The sequence below is a fragment of the Cavia porcellus genome, unplaced genomic scaffold, assembly GCF_034190915.1.
Source record: "Cavia porcellus strain 051 isolate PalLab524CR breed Dunkin Hartley unplaced genomic scaffold, mCavPor4.1 scaffold_10, whole genome shotgun sequence".
Taxonomy (NCBI): domain Eukaryota; kingdom Metazoa; phylum Chordata; class Mammalia; order Rodentia; family Caviidae; genus Cavia; species Cavia porcellus.
This window is the reverse complement of record NW_026947493.1, coordinates 32,150,624-32,167,944: the sequence shown is the minus strand read 5'-3', so window position 1 is coordinate 32,167,944 and position 17,321 is coordinate 32,150,624. Positions and strand designations below refer to the sequence as shown.

Here is a 17,321-nt window from a genome sequence, read left to right as displayed (position 1 = left end):
GAATGAAACAGGAGCCATGCTGGACACTCTCACAAGAGTCACAAACCCAAACAGCAAGGTGGCTTGGTCCCTAAATTCACCCTAGCTGCCTGACCCTTGCCAGGCTTTGGTGGAAATTCTACTCAGAGTACAATTGAGATATCTAAACCTTTGTGTGTTGTCTGATTCCTTCTCTGTCCTGATAGGTACTTGATGTGTCTGGAGCAGACATACTGGCCAAGTCAATCAACAACTGCCAGGTGGAACTTCTGGAAAACTGTGGGCATTCAGTGGTCATGGAGAGACCCAGGAAGACAGCCAAGCTCATCACCGACTTTTTAGCTTTTGTGCACAACACAGACAACAACAAGAAACTGGACTGATACCCAAACAGCAGCTTGCATTCTGCACACAGCATCCGCACCTGTCCCCAAAACCTGATGCGGCCACCAACCACTCTCAGGGATCCTGCCCCAAATGCAGCGGTGTGCCAGCATCCCTGAGGAACCCAGTTCCCATTCCTCTTCCCCTTCCTCTTGGTTCCACAGAGCTTCAGCATCCCCAGATCTTTTTCCCAAGATCTGGAAATCTCCAAGATCTTTTTCTCAATGTGGAAACTCACTTGGAACAAAATAAGAAAACCCAGGCCTGAAATCTCCCGAGAAGTCTTCAAGTTTGTGTCACTGACAAGTTTGTGCTGAGCGGCCACCCTGAACCATGATCATCAAGGACGTTTTCTTTTAAGACATTCCCTGCACACTGAGATGTGAGATGTTTTCGTTGCTTCAGGCATATTCCCGTGCATGGCCAATGGCTTCTGTAGGAGCGCGGTCCTCAGTCACTGCTCCCCTCCCTTAGGTCTCATTTAAATAAGTTTTGCGCAGAGGTCCATATGTAAACACAGTCTGTCAACCACAGAACCACGGAGGAAGACGGCAGATTGCGAGAGCGGTGCCTGCCTTTTCCCATTGTTAGAGCATGTATGTATGAACACTGCTCTGGAGAGACCTGCCCTGGAACTGTCTAGGCAGCAAGATGCTTGGGTGGATGAGTTGGCGCTCATGAGTCAGCTGTGCTGAGGGAACCTGGATGCAGAGTGGGGAACACCAGATAGGTTGGGTTTCCTACGAATCATTATATTTTAAAATAGGACTAATAAGGGCCAGGAATTTAGCTCAGTGGCATAAGTGCCTGCCTTGTAAGCACAAGGTTGTGAGTTCGATCCCTGGTACCAAAAAAAAAAAAAAAATATATATATATATAGGACTAATAAAGCAATAACACTCTAGACATCTATCTAAATAATCTGATTTGAGTTCCACACTAAAGCAGCTTGTAGGCCTCTTTCCTATTTTGCTGTGCTCCTGAAAACCCTTGGATGTAACATACTAACTTGTTAATGAATTCTGTGAATTCTGTGAACAGTAATGTGATTGAAAATAAGTCTAAACAGCTGTAAAAGTGACCACAAGGATGTGAAATAAGTTTTAGTAAGTCTAGATCAGCAACTTTTAGATGGTTCCTACTTTGGAGCTCCTAGTTAAGTACAATGTTGGTAGATTTTCTATTAACTTTAAAATGTGTTTTTAAAAGTAAGCCTTTCTTTGGCCCCCAAGTGGAGCTGTGGAAAAAAAATAAATAAATAAAAAAGTAAGGCTTTCAGGCTGGGCATGTGGCTCAGGGGCAGAGCACTTGCCTGGCATGTGCACGGCTGTGGGTTCAGTTGTCAGCTTTACAAAGTAAAAATACAAATGAAGATGTGTTGTACAGGTGTTGCAAGCTTTTGCTTATAAGTTAGTTTCATTTTAAGAAATCATGTTTATAGGTGAGTGTGGTAGCTCACACCTATGATCCAAGCACCCTGGGTGGCTAGGGCAAGAGGTTCACAAGTTCGAGCCCAGGGAGGAACTTAGTGACTTAGCAAGATCTTGTCTCAAAAAAATGTAAATAAAAGATTGAGAATGTAGCTCAGTGACTTGGATTCAAACTTCAGTGTCCTCCCCCCAAAAATCATCTTGCAGGTTTTATTCAACTGAAATATATCAAAACCAGAAGTCATCAAACTATTGCATTCCTTTTGACTCTCTTCTTTTGCATTTAAGAGCTCTAATCTTCCCAGAATCAATTCTTCAAATCTTTTTACAGCCCATAGCCACATAGTTCTGCAAATAAAGATGAACTTTATAGTTTAAATGAAAATTAAACAACAATTGTATTGAGTATTTTAATTTATAAGAGATAAGTGGGATGGATTTTAAAAACAATAAGATATGAAGATGTGACATCAATCTTTAGGGATGCAGCTAAAGCAGCGTGTGTGCCGAAAAGCAATAAATGGGGCTTCTATCTCAACAAGCTGGAAGAGAAATAGTAAGTGAAGCCAGAGAAAAATGGAACAGATGGAATCAAAAATCAGCAGAATAGAAAATAAAATCACAGATGTTTTACTTGTGATCACCTGTACTCCCCAGCAGTTTGAGCTTCATGGGAGAGGAAGTCAGTCATTCTTAGTGGGTGTGGGTGGGGAACAGTGGATTCCTTGGGATCACTGGACCCTAATCCACTGGATCCAGATCTGGGTTAGTCTCTCAGGTGAGGAGCCCTGCAGAGTGCAGGAATTCTTAGGCTCTCAGTTGCTGTACATATGGCAGGGTACTTGAAGTAGGGCGTGTGCTGACCAGCCCAGCCCTGAAGGACAGTGCGCAGGACTCTACAGGATATGGCTCATACCCCCTCTATTGTCAGCAGAAAACCTTGCTTATCAGTCATAAGCAGAGACTATGAGAGTTATTTTTGGTAAACTTAAGTAGGTCTTCAAGGTTCTCCCATGCCCCTCCAAGTCCTTCTCCCCATAGTGGGGAGACCCTTAAACCCACTGCTTGCCCCTGTGCTTATAACTAACTTGCTGGTTACTGCTGGTTAGCTGGTCGCATATAAGACTCCACTGTCCTGTGTGTCTTTGATGACAGTTCTGGAAAGAAGAAAGGGGTCATTCCTCTCAACTTTCCCTCAAAAACTGCCAAAAATGTCTGAAGTAACAATGGAAAACCCCAAGAATCACAACTAGGCTCTTGATAGTACTGCTCAAAGTTGGGGACTTCCTGGCTGTTGTTGGATGGACCCTGTTGGCAGATGCTGAAAAAGCCAAGGAAGAGATAGTGACTAGATTTCAGTTTGTCAGTCTCAGCATCTTGCCCAGAAGGGTGAGTGACACCAGCAGTGACCAGTATAACATGCATCAGTTTGATAGTACTGCGTGCTGTCCCTTCTGTCTGAGCTCCTCTGCAGCTTACCCAGAGGAAGTTCCCAGAAAATGCTGGTGATTGGATGTCTATCTGGCTGGGTCAGAGGCCTACATCTAACCATTCTAGTCACTTTGTTATGCCTGTCTGCCTCTCCGGGTCAGCTACACACAGAGGTGCACACAGACGCACTCCCTCTCATAGTTGGAAGCCTTAGTGAGCCCTTCTCTCTTCCAGTGTTGCCCTTTTAACCACAGGCAACTTTCTCAGCTATTGGGAGGAGTTTTCTGAGAGGGTGAGAATGGTCTTAGATGGTGTAGCGGAGACGCCCTGAACCTGCAGAGATCAGGACCACAGGGTTACAGTGCTAGGGATGCTGGTCTGACACTGCTCTGTGGCCCAGTGTCACTGCTCTCAGGACTTCCTGTGCCCATTGTGGCATCGAGGGTCTTGGCTGGCCTCGTCTGGGAGAGGCAGAGGACATCTGGCTGGTTGGCCTTCCCTTCAGCAAGATATAGCCCCTTTCAGCTCCTCAAGGAACCTTCCCTTCCTTTATGATTTCTCGGGTCATGTTTGGTTCTAAACCCTCGAGGTAGTGAACAGCGACCTCAGGCTCTCCCTAGGAGGCAGGTGCTTCACTGGGCATGAAAGAATGAAGAACTCTTGACAGTTCAGTGACCCCAGCCAAGGCTAGCTGTAAGAATGATGATTGTCACTGGAGGACAAACCGCCACCATGAGACATTAAAGTGAGCTTCTGTCCCCATCCCTCACCCAGCCCTCAGGGCCAGTCGTAAACCAAATTCAGAAAGCTCCCATTCAGAAAGGGATCAGGGTATTTACATCACTTGCCATGTAACACTCCTGCTACCCCACAGGATCAAACATATCCATACTTTTCTTCCTTCCTTCCTTTTATTTACTTATTACTTTTTGGTTGTGTGTGTGTGTGTGTGTTTCAAGACAAGGTCTTGCTCTGTAATTTAGGCTGGCCTGAAATTCACTATGTAGACAGGCTGGTCTTAAACTTGCAATAATCCTCCGACCTCAGCCGCCCGAGTGCTGGGGTTACAGGTGTGCACCACCATGCCCAGCAACATCCATATTTCTGTGGGCAGTGCATGCATGGCTACAGTAATTGGGCAAGAGCTGATTAAGTGCTGCTGCCAGAAAAAGATGTAATTTCCAGATTTTTTTCCCTTATTTTTTCCTTCTTATTTTCTTACCCTCCCTCCTTCATTGTGGCTAAAAATAAATAAAAAAGATAGAAGGCTGTGTTCTCGGTTTTAGTTCAGCTTGGCTCTGGACAGTGCACGGAGGAAGAGCTGGGTTTTCTAAGGAGGAAGAAGGAGTGGGCTCCCAGATGGGTGTGTGCTACAGCTCCCTCTTGTGCCTATCAGTAGGTCCTAAATTCTTTACTTACTAATCATCAGTGTTACAAAAATGGTGCTGTCACTTTAAAACTCATACAAAAAAGAAGGGAGTCTCCTGTGCCCTCTGCACAGGGTCCCCTTCTCCCATCATTGGTCCCCTGGGAAGTGTGGACACCCGCATACGCACACACATACCTATAAACAGAGGGGGCCCTGCACGTGGTGGTTGTGGATTTGTTTCTTGTGGCCATGGAGTCACACTGCTGTCCCTCCCCACTCTTTTCACTTCCCTCCACGTCTTGGGGTTCCTCTAGGTCTAATCTATAGATCCCCATTCCTGTAACTGACAGGCAGGATCCTCCAGAGAAAGTGTAGAAACCTCTCTAAGCACCTAGGAGAGAATTTCTTTTTTGTTGTTGTTTTTTTGTTTTGTTTTGTTTTTGTTTTTTTTTCCTTTTTATCGGTACCGGGGATCGAACTCACGACTGCCTGCTTGCAAGGCAGGCACTTATGCCACTGAGCTAAATCTCCAGCCCCCTAGGAGAGAATTTCTGAACTTTAAAAAAGAATCTACAGCCCTCCAGAAATAATCTGCTTAATTACAGGGTGATTACCTTCTCCCGAGATTCTCCCTTCCTGGGGTCATGGAGGTTTTTCTTAGAGGACAGATTTCTAAGCCACTTCTAAGGCAAGTTTTCTCCATCACTCATGTGCATTTAGGAAATGCCGGGCGAGGCGTTGACACTCCAGCCCCACCCCAGCAGGAGGAGGCCCCAGTGGGGCAGACATCCTCCAGGGGCTGGCGGAGGACTGCAGGAGGCCTCTAAGTGAGAATCAGGTAGTCCTGCTGCTCTTCTGGGTGATTTGCACCTGACTGGTCAGAGCTTCCAGTCCTTATGAGCCCTTAGTGAGCTGTCCCCAGAGTCCCTGCCTGCAGGAGGTACTGACCACGTCCTTCTAGATACCCCTACTGACTGCTGCCCTCTGCCTCCTGCTGTGTGTGTTGGCTGCCGGCAGCTCACAAATTGCCTGGAGCCTAAAGGGTTATCCCCCTCCTCCTGCCTCCTAGGGTTCCAGGAAATACAGCATGAGCGGTAAGATTTTCATTTTCAGATATGCTTTAAGGGTACCACTGGCACTCTACAGATGCCTGGGAGTCTGCCTGCGGGCAGTGTGTGGTTGACCTCACCTTTGGTAAGCTGCCTCCACTGCTGCGTCCCCTCCTCCAAGCAGGTTTCACATGAGCTGGCCCCTTCTAACCACAGACCGAGTGATTTTTAGGTTTGGAGATGGTGCTCAGGGTGGCCTCAAGGAGCCACTCTCAGCCTGGTCATCCCCATGGGAGGAGTGAGTCCTCTCTCCACCTCAAAGAGACCACCTCTTTGGGCTTAACTATCTTCATCTCTGAAAGGTGGTAATGACAGTGACAGTGCAGTCCATGGGGTAACATGGGCAAGCAATCTGGCACTTCACAGGTCTCCCTAACTGGAAGCAGTTGACTACTGTTCCATACCCTTCTGCTTCTGGTGATTTCGTGTCCCTTGTCCCATCTTCACGATGGCAGCACAGTTCCCACTGAACTGTGGGACTAGAATTCCTATTGGGTCCCTCTCTTGCCTTTTCTTCCCCGAGTCAAGAAAGCTCTTAATGTCAGCAGCATCCATGTGGCAGCAGTTAGCAGCCATACTACAGAGGTGGAAAAGGTATGGATTTAACTCCTTGGCTGCCATATTTTCCAGGGACATTAACCCAGATCTACTCCAACAAATTTGCTTTTAGTAAGAGAGACAGAGAGCTCCACAGTGCCCCTCAAAAGCCAACTGACTCCACATAATGTTTTTGTTTTTTGATCGCAAACTCGTAGCAATCCTTCTGCCTCGGTTTCCCAGTTGCTGGGATTACAGGCATGTGTTACCATGCTAGGCTGTTTTGTGTGTTTTGATGTAAAGTGATATTATGCTGCATTTTATTTTTTTTTTATTTATTTATTTATTTTTTTTGGTCTTTTTCGTTTTTATCGGTACCGGGGATCGAACTCACGACTGGCTGCTTGCAAGGCAGGCGCTTATGCCGCTGAGCTAAATCCCCAGCCCCTATGCTGCATTTTAAAGAAGGAAAAGCCCCCATACCATACTACTGGAGACATGTAACCAATATCATGGAGAGAGGAGGTTGGCTGCGGAAGAGGTGAAAAAAGAACTTACTTTTCATTGCTTATCCCTTTGTATCCTTTGAAATATGCTATTAGCCTATAATACCCATTCCAGAAATAAAAATTAAATCCAGACATGGTTGTCCATGTCTGTAATCTCAGACTCTGGGGGTAAGAGGATAACACATTCAATCATACTCTGGCAATTCAGTGACTTAGAAAGACCCTGTCTCAAAATTAAATAAATAATAAATAAATAGCCAGGCTGGAGATGTAGTTCAGTTTGAAGGTCTTGAGTTCAATCTCTAGTACAAAGTAAATAAGGTTCAGTTGAAAAATAAAAGTTAACCAGTGTTTTTACTATGCCAAAATATCTCTTATACTCAACTAAATTAAACAATGTATTATGAGAATTCAGGTGGTTAGGAAGGTACTTTCTTTTCATTTTTGACTAAAAACTTACCAAGGCTGTTGAAGCCCAAAATGTATAAGCTCTGTTTTTTCTGGGCTACAGCGTGGCTGGATGACTTTGCCAGACACCTTACACTATCAGTTATGTTTTCCTCAAAACTCTGTGAGGTAGAGACCGAGGATCTCTTCATGGTAAGAGCCCAGATAGGTGATAGGTAGCAAAGGATGGATTCAAAGTGAGTTACGGTAGCTTTCAAAATCCAGGCTTTGTTGAGAAATAAAATGACAATGTCTAGGGTCTGTGTTGATTACCTCCCCATTGTTCCAACTGGAACAATGTCTCCTGTCTTTGAAGGGAGAAGGAAAGGAAGCAGAACCGCAGGACTAGCAAACTATGGCTAAGGGCAAGGGCTAACCATTCCATAGCAGTGGGGCTTTAAAAAATGAAATGAGGGAGAAGGTTCCCCACTCACCTCCCCCAGTCCATGCTGAAGCAGCACATGCATTCAGGAAATACATGGGTGTCAGGGATTGGAATGCAGCAGAAGCCATCACAGACAAGACCTTGTCCTCAAGTGACTTCCACAGTTCCTTTTCCACTCACTATGTAGTCCAGGATAGCCTCAAACTGATAGCGATCTTCTTACTTCAGTCTCTCAAGTGCTGGGATTACCATGCCTGCCTTAGTGGTTATAACAAGTTGCAGTGTGGAGAGTGCCAGCCTGAATCAGCCTGTTCCACCACTTACAACTGTGTGACTTGGGACAAATAACTTAGCCTCTCCCTGTGCCTCAGTTCTACTTCTGTGAAGTGGGCATTGAAAGGCTTTTGGCCCAGGCCGGACACTAACCTGAACCAGGAAGCCACTATCTCCCCCCCACTTAGGTTCCACCCCAAAGGAGGCCACTTACATACCCCCCAAGCCACGTGTCCGCTGGAGAGATCACTGGACTCTAGGGGGGGGGGGTGCCAGTCATCTCTCTCCGTGTTCTCAGAATAAAGGCCTCTTTTTTGTTTTATACTTCTCATCTTTTGGAAATACTTTTCATCTTTTGGAAATAATCCTATCAGGCATGATCATAGTAGTAGCTACCTCAGGACTGTGAGGATTCTGTGAGATGTAGTGCATGTAAAACCTTTTGTCCAGCGCCTGCTGGCCCAAAGGAAGCACTTGATAAATATTAGCTGTAATTATTATTACTTATTACTAAATACACAGTACATGTTCTGTGAGTACAGGAGTCATGTCTTATTCTCCATAGTTCCCAGGACTCAGAATAGGGCCTGGCACATAGTAGGCCCTCAACAAGTATTTAGTGAGTAAACGCATAGGTGAAATTTGGCTTACATTTGGCAGTAGGGCCAACTGGATCTTTCCAGGTCACAACAGTATGTGCTGAGGAATGGGAATATTGACAACGGTCCTGTGCTTGATACCAAAAAAGCAGAGATACTGGGGCTGGGAGTGTAGCTCAGTGGTAGAGCACTTACATAGTATGTGGGAGGCCCTGAGTCCGATGGTCAGCACAAAAAAAAAAAAAAGAGAGAGAGAGACGCTAGATATAAAATTGTTAAAGAATGAATGTATGAATAAATAAATTTCTATGAGGGTTCCTCGCATACACTTGTACCTTGAGCCCCACACTCTGCAGTGGTACACACTTTCTCCAAGTGGTCAGCAGGGGGTGCTGCGCTCCGACAGCCTCTGCGCTTGCTCCTGATGGACTCTGGGTTCCTTTGGGCGACGTCATGTTCTGACGTCATATCCGCCCGCCCGCCTCGCTTCCGAGGTCGCCCCAGAACGAAGCCAGACGCAAACATATTAGGACTATCCCGGCCTCAAGCTCCGGCCACTGTGTGGGTCTGCCAAACTTTGGCAAATTCGTTCAGCGAATGGCAGTCAGGGAAGGCGCCAGGCTAATACCACGGAAGGCGGGTAGGCAAAAGCCCTTGGGAGAGCCGCCACGTTCTGGGATTGGTTTCTTGTTAGACTAGTGGGGCCGATTGCGCAGGCGCGGAGCGTGCTGCGTGTGCTGAGCACGCACAGAAGCGCTAGTGCGCTTGGATCACGTAACTGTGTTTGTGTAGTCCTGGTGGCAGACCCTGGCTGAGAGGACAGAGCAGGACTGTGCAGGGCGTTTCTTGCACCAGGAGCGAGGTGGGCACTAAATCAGTAGAGGGTGTTCGTCCAGAAAAGTTGTAAGCAATCTATAAGGGATTGAGCTTTTTAAAAAGTAGTGGTTTGGGGCTGCGGATTTAGCTCAGAGGCATAAGGTGAGGTCATGAGTTTGATCCCCGGCACCCCCCCCCCCCGTCCTGGTGATTGAGGGGTTTTGAAGAGTGGCAGGACATGAGGTCAGAGAAGTGCAGATCTTGTAGGCCTTTGCAGCGTATTGTAAGGGCTTAGGCCTTACTGTACAAAATGGGAAGCATTGAAAGGTTTCAGGCAGAGGAACTATCCTGGGGACGTGACTCCCAACCTGTTAAAAAAGTTAGATGTGCCAGGTTTGAGTCTGGATATCAAGCAGTGGATTCGAGGACAAAAGAGGTTAACAATAGGAAAAGTTTACTGCAGCTCCTGAAAGACAGGAAGGATCCGAAGGTGATTTGCTGCAGAGAATATTTTATGCAGCAAAATCACAAAGTGGGTAGCTACCAGTATGGGTCACACTACAATCAGTCTATAGGATTACAAGAATAGTTGCCTACCTAAATTTAATCCAGTAGCGAAGCAAGACATGTAGCCAAGCATCATTAATTTTAGCGTTTCTGTAACTTCTAACATAGAGCAAGGCATGCCTGGAAAGGGTGGGAGTATAGTTAGGATGTTCTGGTCACTCACTTAGAGGTCTGGGCCCACTAGAGTAGCTGGTACTGATTGCAGATTGATCTCAAGCTGCTGTTTATCTCTAGGGAGGTACGCAGGCCTGGCCATCACATGCCATCTTCAGCTGTGGCTCAGAAAATAAAAACAGATGGGGATATAGCTAAATGGTAAACCATTCTTGTGTTCAGTCCCCAGTAACATCAAAAAACAAAGTGTGTATGTGTATAGGAACATATGAGTGACCTTAGTTTGACCAAAAGTGGCAAAGTTACAGTGTCAGGAGGTCTTTTAAAAATAAGGCCAAATTGTCCTTCAAAATGTGAAAAATAACATGCACCCAGCTCTGGTTCTTTCCATATCACTGGGAAGAGAAAAAAAAAGGAAGAAAGATAACTTATACCTTGGTAATTATTAACGCTGTTGACTTATTGTAGGTGTGATCAACATTGGAAAAGATGCCAGCATCAGCTGCCACATATGAAAGAATAGTTTACAAAAATTTCTCAGAATACCACTACATGAAAGTCTGCCTGTAAGTTCAGTCCCCTGAGTTCTATTTTAGATTACTTTAAAAAATAATGATTCCGAATAAAATGAAACAGTATTTTTTTTTTAATGTTTGTTGCAGAGAATTTCAGGATCATGGAGTTGGACTGAATGTTGCACAGTTCAAACAGCTACTTGTTTCTGCTCTAAAGGACCTGTTTGGGGAGGTATGGAAGCACTGGGTAGATGAGCATCCTTAAATTCACTGTAAGAAATAGAGAAAGTGATATAGCCATGTAGCACACAGAGCAGTTGTTTAGCATGTGCCAGGCTCTGGTTTGATCCCTACACAAAGAAAAACATAACGTGCTTTTTTAAAAAAAATATTTTAAAACTACTTGAGCCAGGCATGGTGTTACACACCTGTTAATTCCAGCATTTGGGAGGCTGAGGCAGAAGGATCACCTGGAGTTTGAGGCCAGCCTGGGCTACATAGTTCAAGGACAGCCTGAACTACGTAGGGAGACCCTGTCTCAAAAAACAAAACAAAACACTACCTGAAGTTACATCAGGCTTTCAGAAACGATGAATTTTGATAGCGTTGTTGTTATGTCTTGCTTTTTGACAGGAACTTGTTAGGCAAGTTTTTGCTTAGCACAGTGCTACTAGTACCCTGCAGATATTTTTTTTGGCCCATCCTGAAGAGTTATGGTATTTATTTTTGAGTATGTGTGGGAGGTATTTAGTTGCTTTTTTTTTTTTTTTTTTTTTTTTTTTTGCTTTTTGAGTCAGGCTCCCCCTGTGCAGTTCAGGATGACCTTGAGCTCACTTTGTAGTCCAGGCTGGTCTCAAACTTGCAAGGATCTGCTTGCCTCAGCCTCTCAAGTGTTGGGATTATAGACATTCGCCACCACGCCTGGCTAAGAGATAAGGGATTTATATCAGAATAGCATATCATTTCCTTTAGTGAGAGAGTCTTGTTATTAAACATTGTGAGCCAATCTGAAAAGTATGCTTAGTGATACTGTTATTTTATAATCTGATGTGGCACTTTATCCTGTTTCAAATTATTACCCGAGTCCTATGCCTGACCTCAGTGGGAGCCCATCAGACTATGTTCAGCCGCTCATCCTGAAAGACCAAAGGAGAAGAGTAACGATGCAATAGGAAAGGAATGACTCTGGGTAGCCATAGTGAGAAGGCCAAAGTTTTCTGACAAGAGACTTGCGGTTATAATAAAAAAGGAACAGAGGCAAAATTTGGAGGCTCATATGGCTCACCATCGTATGCCGTGGGCTGGTTGGTTGATCATTATCTAGGATTCTTAGGAGAAATTTTGTTGTGATAACAAAGTTGCTGCCACCTAAGATGTATTTTCAGCTCTTGTTGCAAGATGTTTATCAGTCAAACCTGTTGCTAGAATCTCCACAAGAGAGAATGCTTATAAAGGACAAGAGGGTAACAGTTGGGCCCTCCTGCAAAACCATCACTTTTTATTCCAATGTTAACTTGAGAATGAAAGCAGAAATTGAGAACAGCAAGACAGGATTGTCAGGAAGTTATTTCCTGATTTGTATATTTTGTCAGGTCAGAATCTGCCAAGTGCCTCATCAGAATTTTAGAAACTTACTCTGCAGCTTTAGGGCTTTCCTCCTGATAGCCCACCTGCTTTATCCTGACAGCCCACCTGCTTCTCCAGGTGTTATCTTGTCTTTTCTTCTTTTACTTGGCCTTTGCTTCACTTGCTCGCTTCACTTTTACTAAAGTATTGCCATTACTTTAAAAAACAAAAACAAATGCATGTTGGAGGCCTTTGATTCAATCTCTAGCATCCAAAAAGATCCGAAACAAAAACAGACAAAAAGAGACGAGGTGGGAAGATCATTGTGAGTTTGAGACCAGTCTGGGCTACAAAGTGAGCTCAAGGCCAGCCTGAACTGCATAGCGAGACCGCGTCTCAAAAAAGACAAAAAAACAAACAAACAAACTTACTCTGCAAAAGGCTCTGGTAAGAAGATAAAAAGATAGGCTGTAGTTTGGGGAGAGGGATAGAGTTACAAACTGAGTATCTGGCAAAGGACTAAAACCTAGTATATATAAATATATATAAAAAAACTTCCAAAACCCAATAGTAAAAAAACAGACAACCCATCTAGAAAATCAGCAAAAAGTATGTACAGACTTTTCATTAAAGAGGATGGAGAATTGGTATAGAAACTCATGAAAAGATATTCTGAAGATCAGCCACCGAGGGAACTACATCAATATAATGAGACACTAGTGTATGCTTAGCAGAATGACTGAGATAAAAACAGTGGTAACTAAATGCTGGCAAGGGTATGGAGAGTGTGATCATTCATACACAGCTGGTGGGACACAGTGGTGCACGCTCCTCTGCAGCATAAACAAAGCATGTGCCTGCATACCGCAGCAGTAGCACTGCCGGGCTTTTATACTGGAGAAATGTGAACTTAGGTTCATGTGAAAGCCTATCATAAATGTTCATAGTCGATTCATCTGTAATAACCACAAACTGGGAACACACACGTTGTCTTCTATTGTGCAAATAAGCTATAGTACATTCAAATTATGGGATATACTTTACAATAAGAAGGAGTGAATTATTGATGCACACAACCAGATCGATAGAGAATTCCCCTGACGATCACACACTGAGTGAATATGTGTGCGTAGTGTTCTTGAAATAATACAATGTGGTGAAAAACAAGTGGTGGCCAAGGGTTAGAGATAGGGAGGAGAAACTGATGGAGTGAGGAAGCCTGGTGCTGGTGCAGCTCTTTCTCTTGATGGTTGTAGCAAGCTGTGCGGTAAGAAAACACATACACACACGTCCAAACATGAGTACGTATGTAACTGACCACATTCAAATTCTGGCCTGGTCTGACACCAATGGCCTAGTTTCAATTCTGTATAGTAGGGATGCAACAAGCCGATATTGGGGGATAGTAAAGGATGTACAAAACCTCCTGCAATTTGTTTCAATCTTCTGTGAACCTGTAATTTTTAAGAGATCTGTGCACTTTATGTGTGTCAGGTATAAAATAATAGTTTCAGAGCTGTAGCTATAAACAGAAGGGACCTTTGTCTCATGGGCTGGTGATCTTGATTCTTTTTATTTTTATTTATTTATTTATTTTTGTCTTTTTCGTTTTTATCGGTACCAGGGATCGAACTCACGACCGCACACTTGCACACTTATGCCGCTGAGCTAAATCCCCAGGCCCCAGTGATCTTGATTCTTGTCATAGGAAAATACGTTAAACGATTATTGACAAAAGGATAAAAATTGTAAGAGAGAAGGAAGTACGTGTCTAGTATGGGAAGAAGACAGCAAGCAGATGGAACCTAAGTGTAAGGATCAGAGAAGAATTTAAACAAAGATAGAGGAGTGGAAGGCTGAGCCATGTGAAGAGGTACAGGAACACTCCAGGCAGAGGGAGCTGTAATTAAATGAAGTGCTGATTTTTTATAGAAGAAAAACTTAAAAACAAAGAGTTGGCAGGATTCACTAGCATTCAAGAATGATGTTGATAATAGTTAGCTAATAGCATAATCCTGTACGTAGGTTGGTGCTGCCTTGCCCTTGGACGTCCTGACCTATGAAGAGAAGACCTTGTCAGCCATCCTGAGAGTGTGTAGCAGGTATGACAGTGGAACGTGCTAGTACGCTGACAGAGAACCTGGGGTACGCGTGCGGCAGCAGGCATGCAGAGCCCACTCTGGTGACATCACAAGTTGTTTTTCTAAACTAAAACCTCAGTGTTCAGGTTTCATGGCAGGACTGGCCTTTGGTGATAAATAAGTGGGTTTTGGGTTGCAGTTTGGGGACTCGGTCTCTAAAAAGCTTGCCATCACTCCATTCAGAGCATAGGCGGAGAGACTGACAGAGAAGCAACAAAAGTGGTTGCTTTCTGAATGAGAGCGACTTGGAAATTTAAACTGAAGTGAATGGCAACATTCATCTAGCAGGGGCTTATTGAGACAGAAGCTGTGATTTGGTTAAAACTGGAGTTTCCTAAGGGCCAGGGATTTAGCTCAGTAGCACAAGCACCTGCCTGGCAAGCGTGAGGTCATGAGTTTGATTCCTGGTACCAGAAGACTCCAAAAAAACAATCTGGAGTTTCCTACTTGATGGTTATGGTTGCAAAGTGAGAACTCTGTATTAGAAATACTCTTTATTTCATTTTATTTTATGTATAGACATACCATGCTTTGACCTCTTTTTTTTTTTTTTTTTTTTTGTATTTTTATCGGTACCAGGAATCGAACTCGTGACTGCCTGCTTGCAAGGCAGGCGCTTATGCCACTGAGCTAAATCCCCAGCCCCAATGCTTTGACCTCTTAAGATTTTTTTTTTTTTCTTTTAAATCAGGTTTTCTGGTAAAAAAAAAAAAAAAAAAAAAAAAAAAAATCAACTTTCTGGAATATGCAAAGAAAAGTATCAAGGAGATGACATGGGAGGAAGTCTTTTATTTACTGTTTTCATGATCTTTCCACAGTGGTGTGGTCAAATTGTGGAGCTCTTTGACCCTTCTGGGATCCTATAAAGGCAAAAAATGTGCTTTCAGAGTGATTCAGGTAAGAGCTTTTCCTTCACATATTAGAAACAAAGCTGGGTGTGGAAAACTTGATTTTAGTTGATGATTTTAGCTTTATTGCTTGAATAAAGCTAGTAGAGTTAATATCTATCAGAGAAAAGAATAACCTAGGTCTTTATTGCTTCTAGAAATGTGAGCCAAAGTACTTAGAGTTTCGATTGTATGGGAATTATTTGGCTTAGCTTCATTTAATGCTTATGCCTGGGGTTACACATTGGTATGTTCTTTCTGAGCTGCTGACTGCTCATTTAGCTAAGGATGCTTCCCCAATATGTTATTCTTCCTATAAAACTGGGCTTGTTTCTACATTGCCCTGTGTTTCAGTACAATTTTTTCCTAACGTTATTAATGTTTCTTTTTCTCTCCTAGGTTTCTCCCTTTCTCCTTGCATTATCTGGTAATAGTAGGGAACTGGTATTGGATTGAATAGTCTTCAATTTGAGGAACTTTTCTTGTGCTCCTGAAAGTATTTTTGACATCTCCATATTTTGAAAGCAGCAGCAGGCTTGAAGACCCCAGAGCTGAAGTTTGAGTGTGTTGAAGATGTTCCTAGTGACCCTCAGCCATCAGCTTTGGCGGGGTGGGCTTCAGAGGAGGTTCTGCTTGAGTCGGCCAGTGCTAAACAGACAGCACTCTGAGCAAGTGCACGTGAGAGTTGGAGACCGAGCCGAACTCAGCAGGGCCTTCACACAGAGGGATGTGGCTGCCTTCTCAGAACTGACTGGAGATGTTAATCCCTTGCATCTAGATGAAGATTTTGCAAAACACACCAAGTTTGGAAAGACAGTTGTACATGGAGTTTTGATCAATGGATTGATCTCAGCTCTCTTGGGTACTAAAATGCCGGGACCAGGCTGTGTGTTTCTTTCTCAAGAAATTAACTTTCCTGCTCCTTTATATATTGGAGAAGTGGTTTTGGCTTCTGCAGAAGTGAAAAGGCTAAAGCGTTTTGTTGCTTTTATCACAGTGTCATGTTCAGTAGTAGAAAGTAAAAAGACTGTTATGGAAGGCTGGGTTAAAGTTATGCTACCAGAAGCTCCCAAACCCTGAAATGTGCTGCAAGTTCAAATACCAGTGTATTTGTTATTAAAGAAGCACCTGAGGAAATGAGCTGCTGCCTGTCTAAAGTGTGACTGACAGACCTCAAAGCCTTATTAGGGAGAGGGAAAGGTGGAGGAGGGGGTGTTCAAATAATCCACTTTCCAGTTGGCTTTCTGCTTCACCCAGACCTGAGATCTTGTGTAATTTCATCATCTGTGTAATTAATTTGCATTTACTAACCTCTCCCTATATCTATGTAGGATTTCTCACTGTATTTATAACTAGGAAGCACTTAATTACTGAAGGAAGTCGAGCTGACTTTGAATACCTATCCATTACCGGTAAATCTAGACCCTTTTCTCAGCTATTTTGGGGTTGGGTTATTATGATTTGTGATCCTTTACTCCAAGGTGGCATGCTGCTCACCCTTCTCTGGGACTTGCCTTTCCGGTGGCTTTTGTTACAAGAGCTGAGTGCATTTGCATACTTGAGAGAATATCCATTCTATCTCATCCATAAAGCAATGGTAACATACTGGGCAGGATTGTTGTCTAAAGTGGTAGGCACAGATTTAAGCACCAGATCAGGCCTGTAAACTCTCCTGTTGTCCATTCCCCTGCAAGTGAGGTTGGAGATTTTCCTGAATTTTCCTAAAACTAAGTGGCCTGTTAAACAGGTAATAGGCCAATTTTCAGGTTGTCTATTAGTATTTTTAACCAGGAGTAGAATCTCATGTACAAAGTTTATATCTTAAAAATCCATGTTCTGGGCTGGGGATTTAGCTCAGTGGCTTAAGTGCCTGTCTTGCAAGCACATGGTTGTGAGTTCAATCCCTGGTACCAATAAAAAAAAAATCCGTGTTTTCCTTTTCCCATGAAAATGTGGGTCCACCTCACATTATGTAAACATCTGCCTATTGTGAGGGGAAAAAAATACCCTAAGAAATAAGACCACCGAGACCAGATTCTTAAGTTTGGTGCTATTCAATATGTCAGTACTAAGTACCCTCCCCTAATATGGCAAACATTTTTTTTTTTTTTTTTTTTGCCAATGCTTTTGAAACAAGGTATAGGGTCGGGGATTTAGCTCAGTGGCATAAAGACCTGCCTGGCAAGTGTGAAATCATGAGTTTGATCCCTGGTATCAAAAAAATAAAACAATATAAAACAACATATAAGTGGTCCACTTGTTA

The 17,321-nt window shown here is 43.7% G+C and overlaps 3 protein-coding genes across 7 annotated transcripts in view; all 3 read left to right on the top strand.

The window, feature by feature from the left end:
* The window catches only part of Abhd6 (abhydrolase domain containing 6, acylglycerol lipase), a 39,882-nt gene extending 37,840 nt beyond the window's left edge, over positions 1–2,042 (top strand). For all 3 annotated transcript variants that reach the window (XM_013144108.3, XM_063257200.1, XM_005008271.4), the window contains one exon: positions 186–2,042. In XM_013144108.3, coding sequence (XP_012999562.1) covers positions 186–362 — 177 coding nt within the window. In that variant the 3' untranslated portion in view covers positions 363–2,042. The remainder of the gene's footprint in view (positions 1–185) is intronic.
* A 6,873-nt stretch (positions 2,043–8,915) lies between these two features.
* On the top strand, positions 8,916–15,645 carry Rpp14 (ribonuclease P/MRP subunit p14). 3 transcript variants are annotated; one of them, XM_013144114.3, is made up of 6 exons: positions 8,916–9,013; positions 10,418–10,515; positions 10,612–10,696; positions 14,056–14,132; positions 14,990–15,068; positions 15,458–15,645. In XM_013144114.3, the coding sequence occupies exons 2-6, from the start codon at positions 10,439–10,441 to the stop codon at positions 15,512–15,514; spliced, it is 375 nt and encodes a 124-aa protein (XP_012999568.1). In that variant the 5' UTR covers positions 8,916–9,013; positions 10,418–10,438; the 3' UTR covers positions 15,515–15,645. The 3 variants fall into 3 exon arrangements, with proteins under 3 accessions (XP_012999568.1, XP_003480169.1, XP_005008331.1); XM_003480121.5 differs by having other exon boundaries at positions 8,916–9,092; XM_005008274.4 differs by lacking the exon at positions 8,916–9,013 and adding an exon at positions 9,153–9,314.
* On the top strand, positions 15,632–16,198 carry Htd2 (hydroxyacyl-thioester dehydratase type 2). The gene has a single exon (XM_023561706.2). The coding sequence runs from the start codon at positions 15,632–15,634 to the stop codon at positions 16,136–16,138; it is 507 nt and encodes a 168-aa protein (XP_023417474.1). The 3' UTR covers positions 16,139–16,198.
* Positions 16,199–17,321: the final 1,123 nt, after the last annotated feature.

What these genes read in the sequence shown, in the direction of transcription:
- Rpp14 (XM_013144114.3), top strand. Translation starts at nt 10,439, where the DNA reads ATGCCAGCATCAGCTGCCACATATGAAAGAATAGTTTACAAAAATTTC. An exon ending in CACTACATGAAAGTCTGCCT is followed by an intron (nt 10,516 to 10,611) that starts GTAAGTTCAGTC and finishes TGTTTGTTGCAG; the next exon opens with AGAATTTCAGGATCATGGAG. An exon ending in GTGCTTTCAGAGTGATTCAG is followed by an intron (nt 15,069 to 15,457) that starts GTAAGAGCTTTT and finishes TTTCTCTCCTAG; the next exon opens with GTTTCTCCCTTTCTCCTTGC.
- Htd2 (XM_023561706.2), top strand. Translation starts at nt 15,632, where the DNA reads ATGTTCCTAGTGACCCTCAGCCATCAGCTTTGGCGGGGTGGGCTTCAG.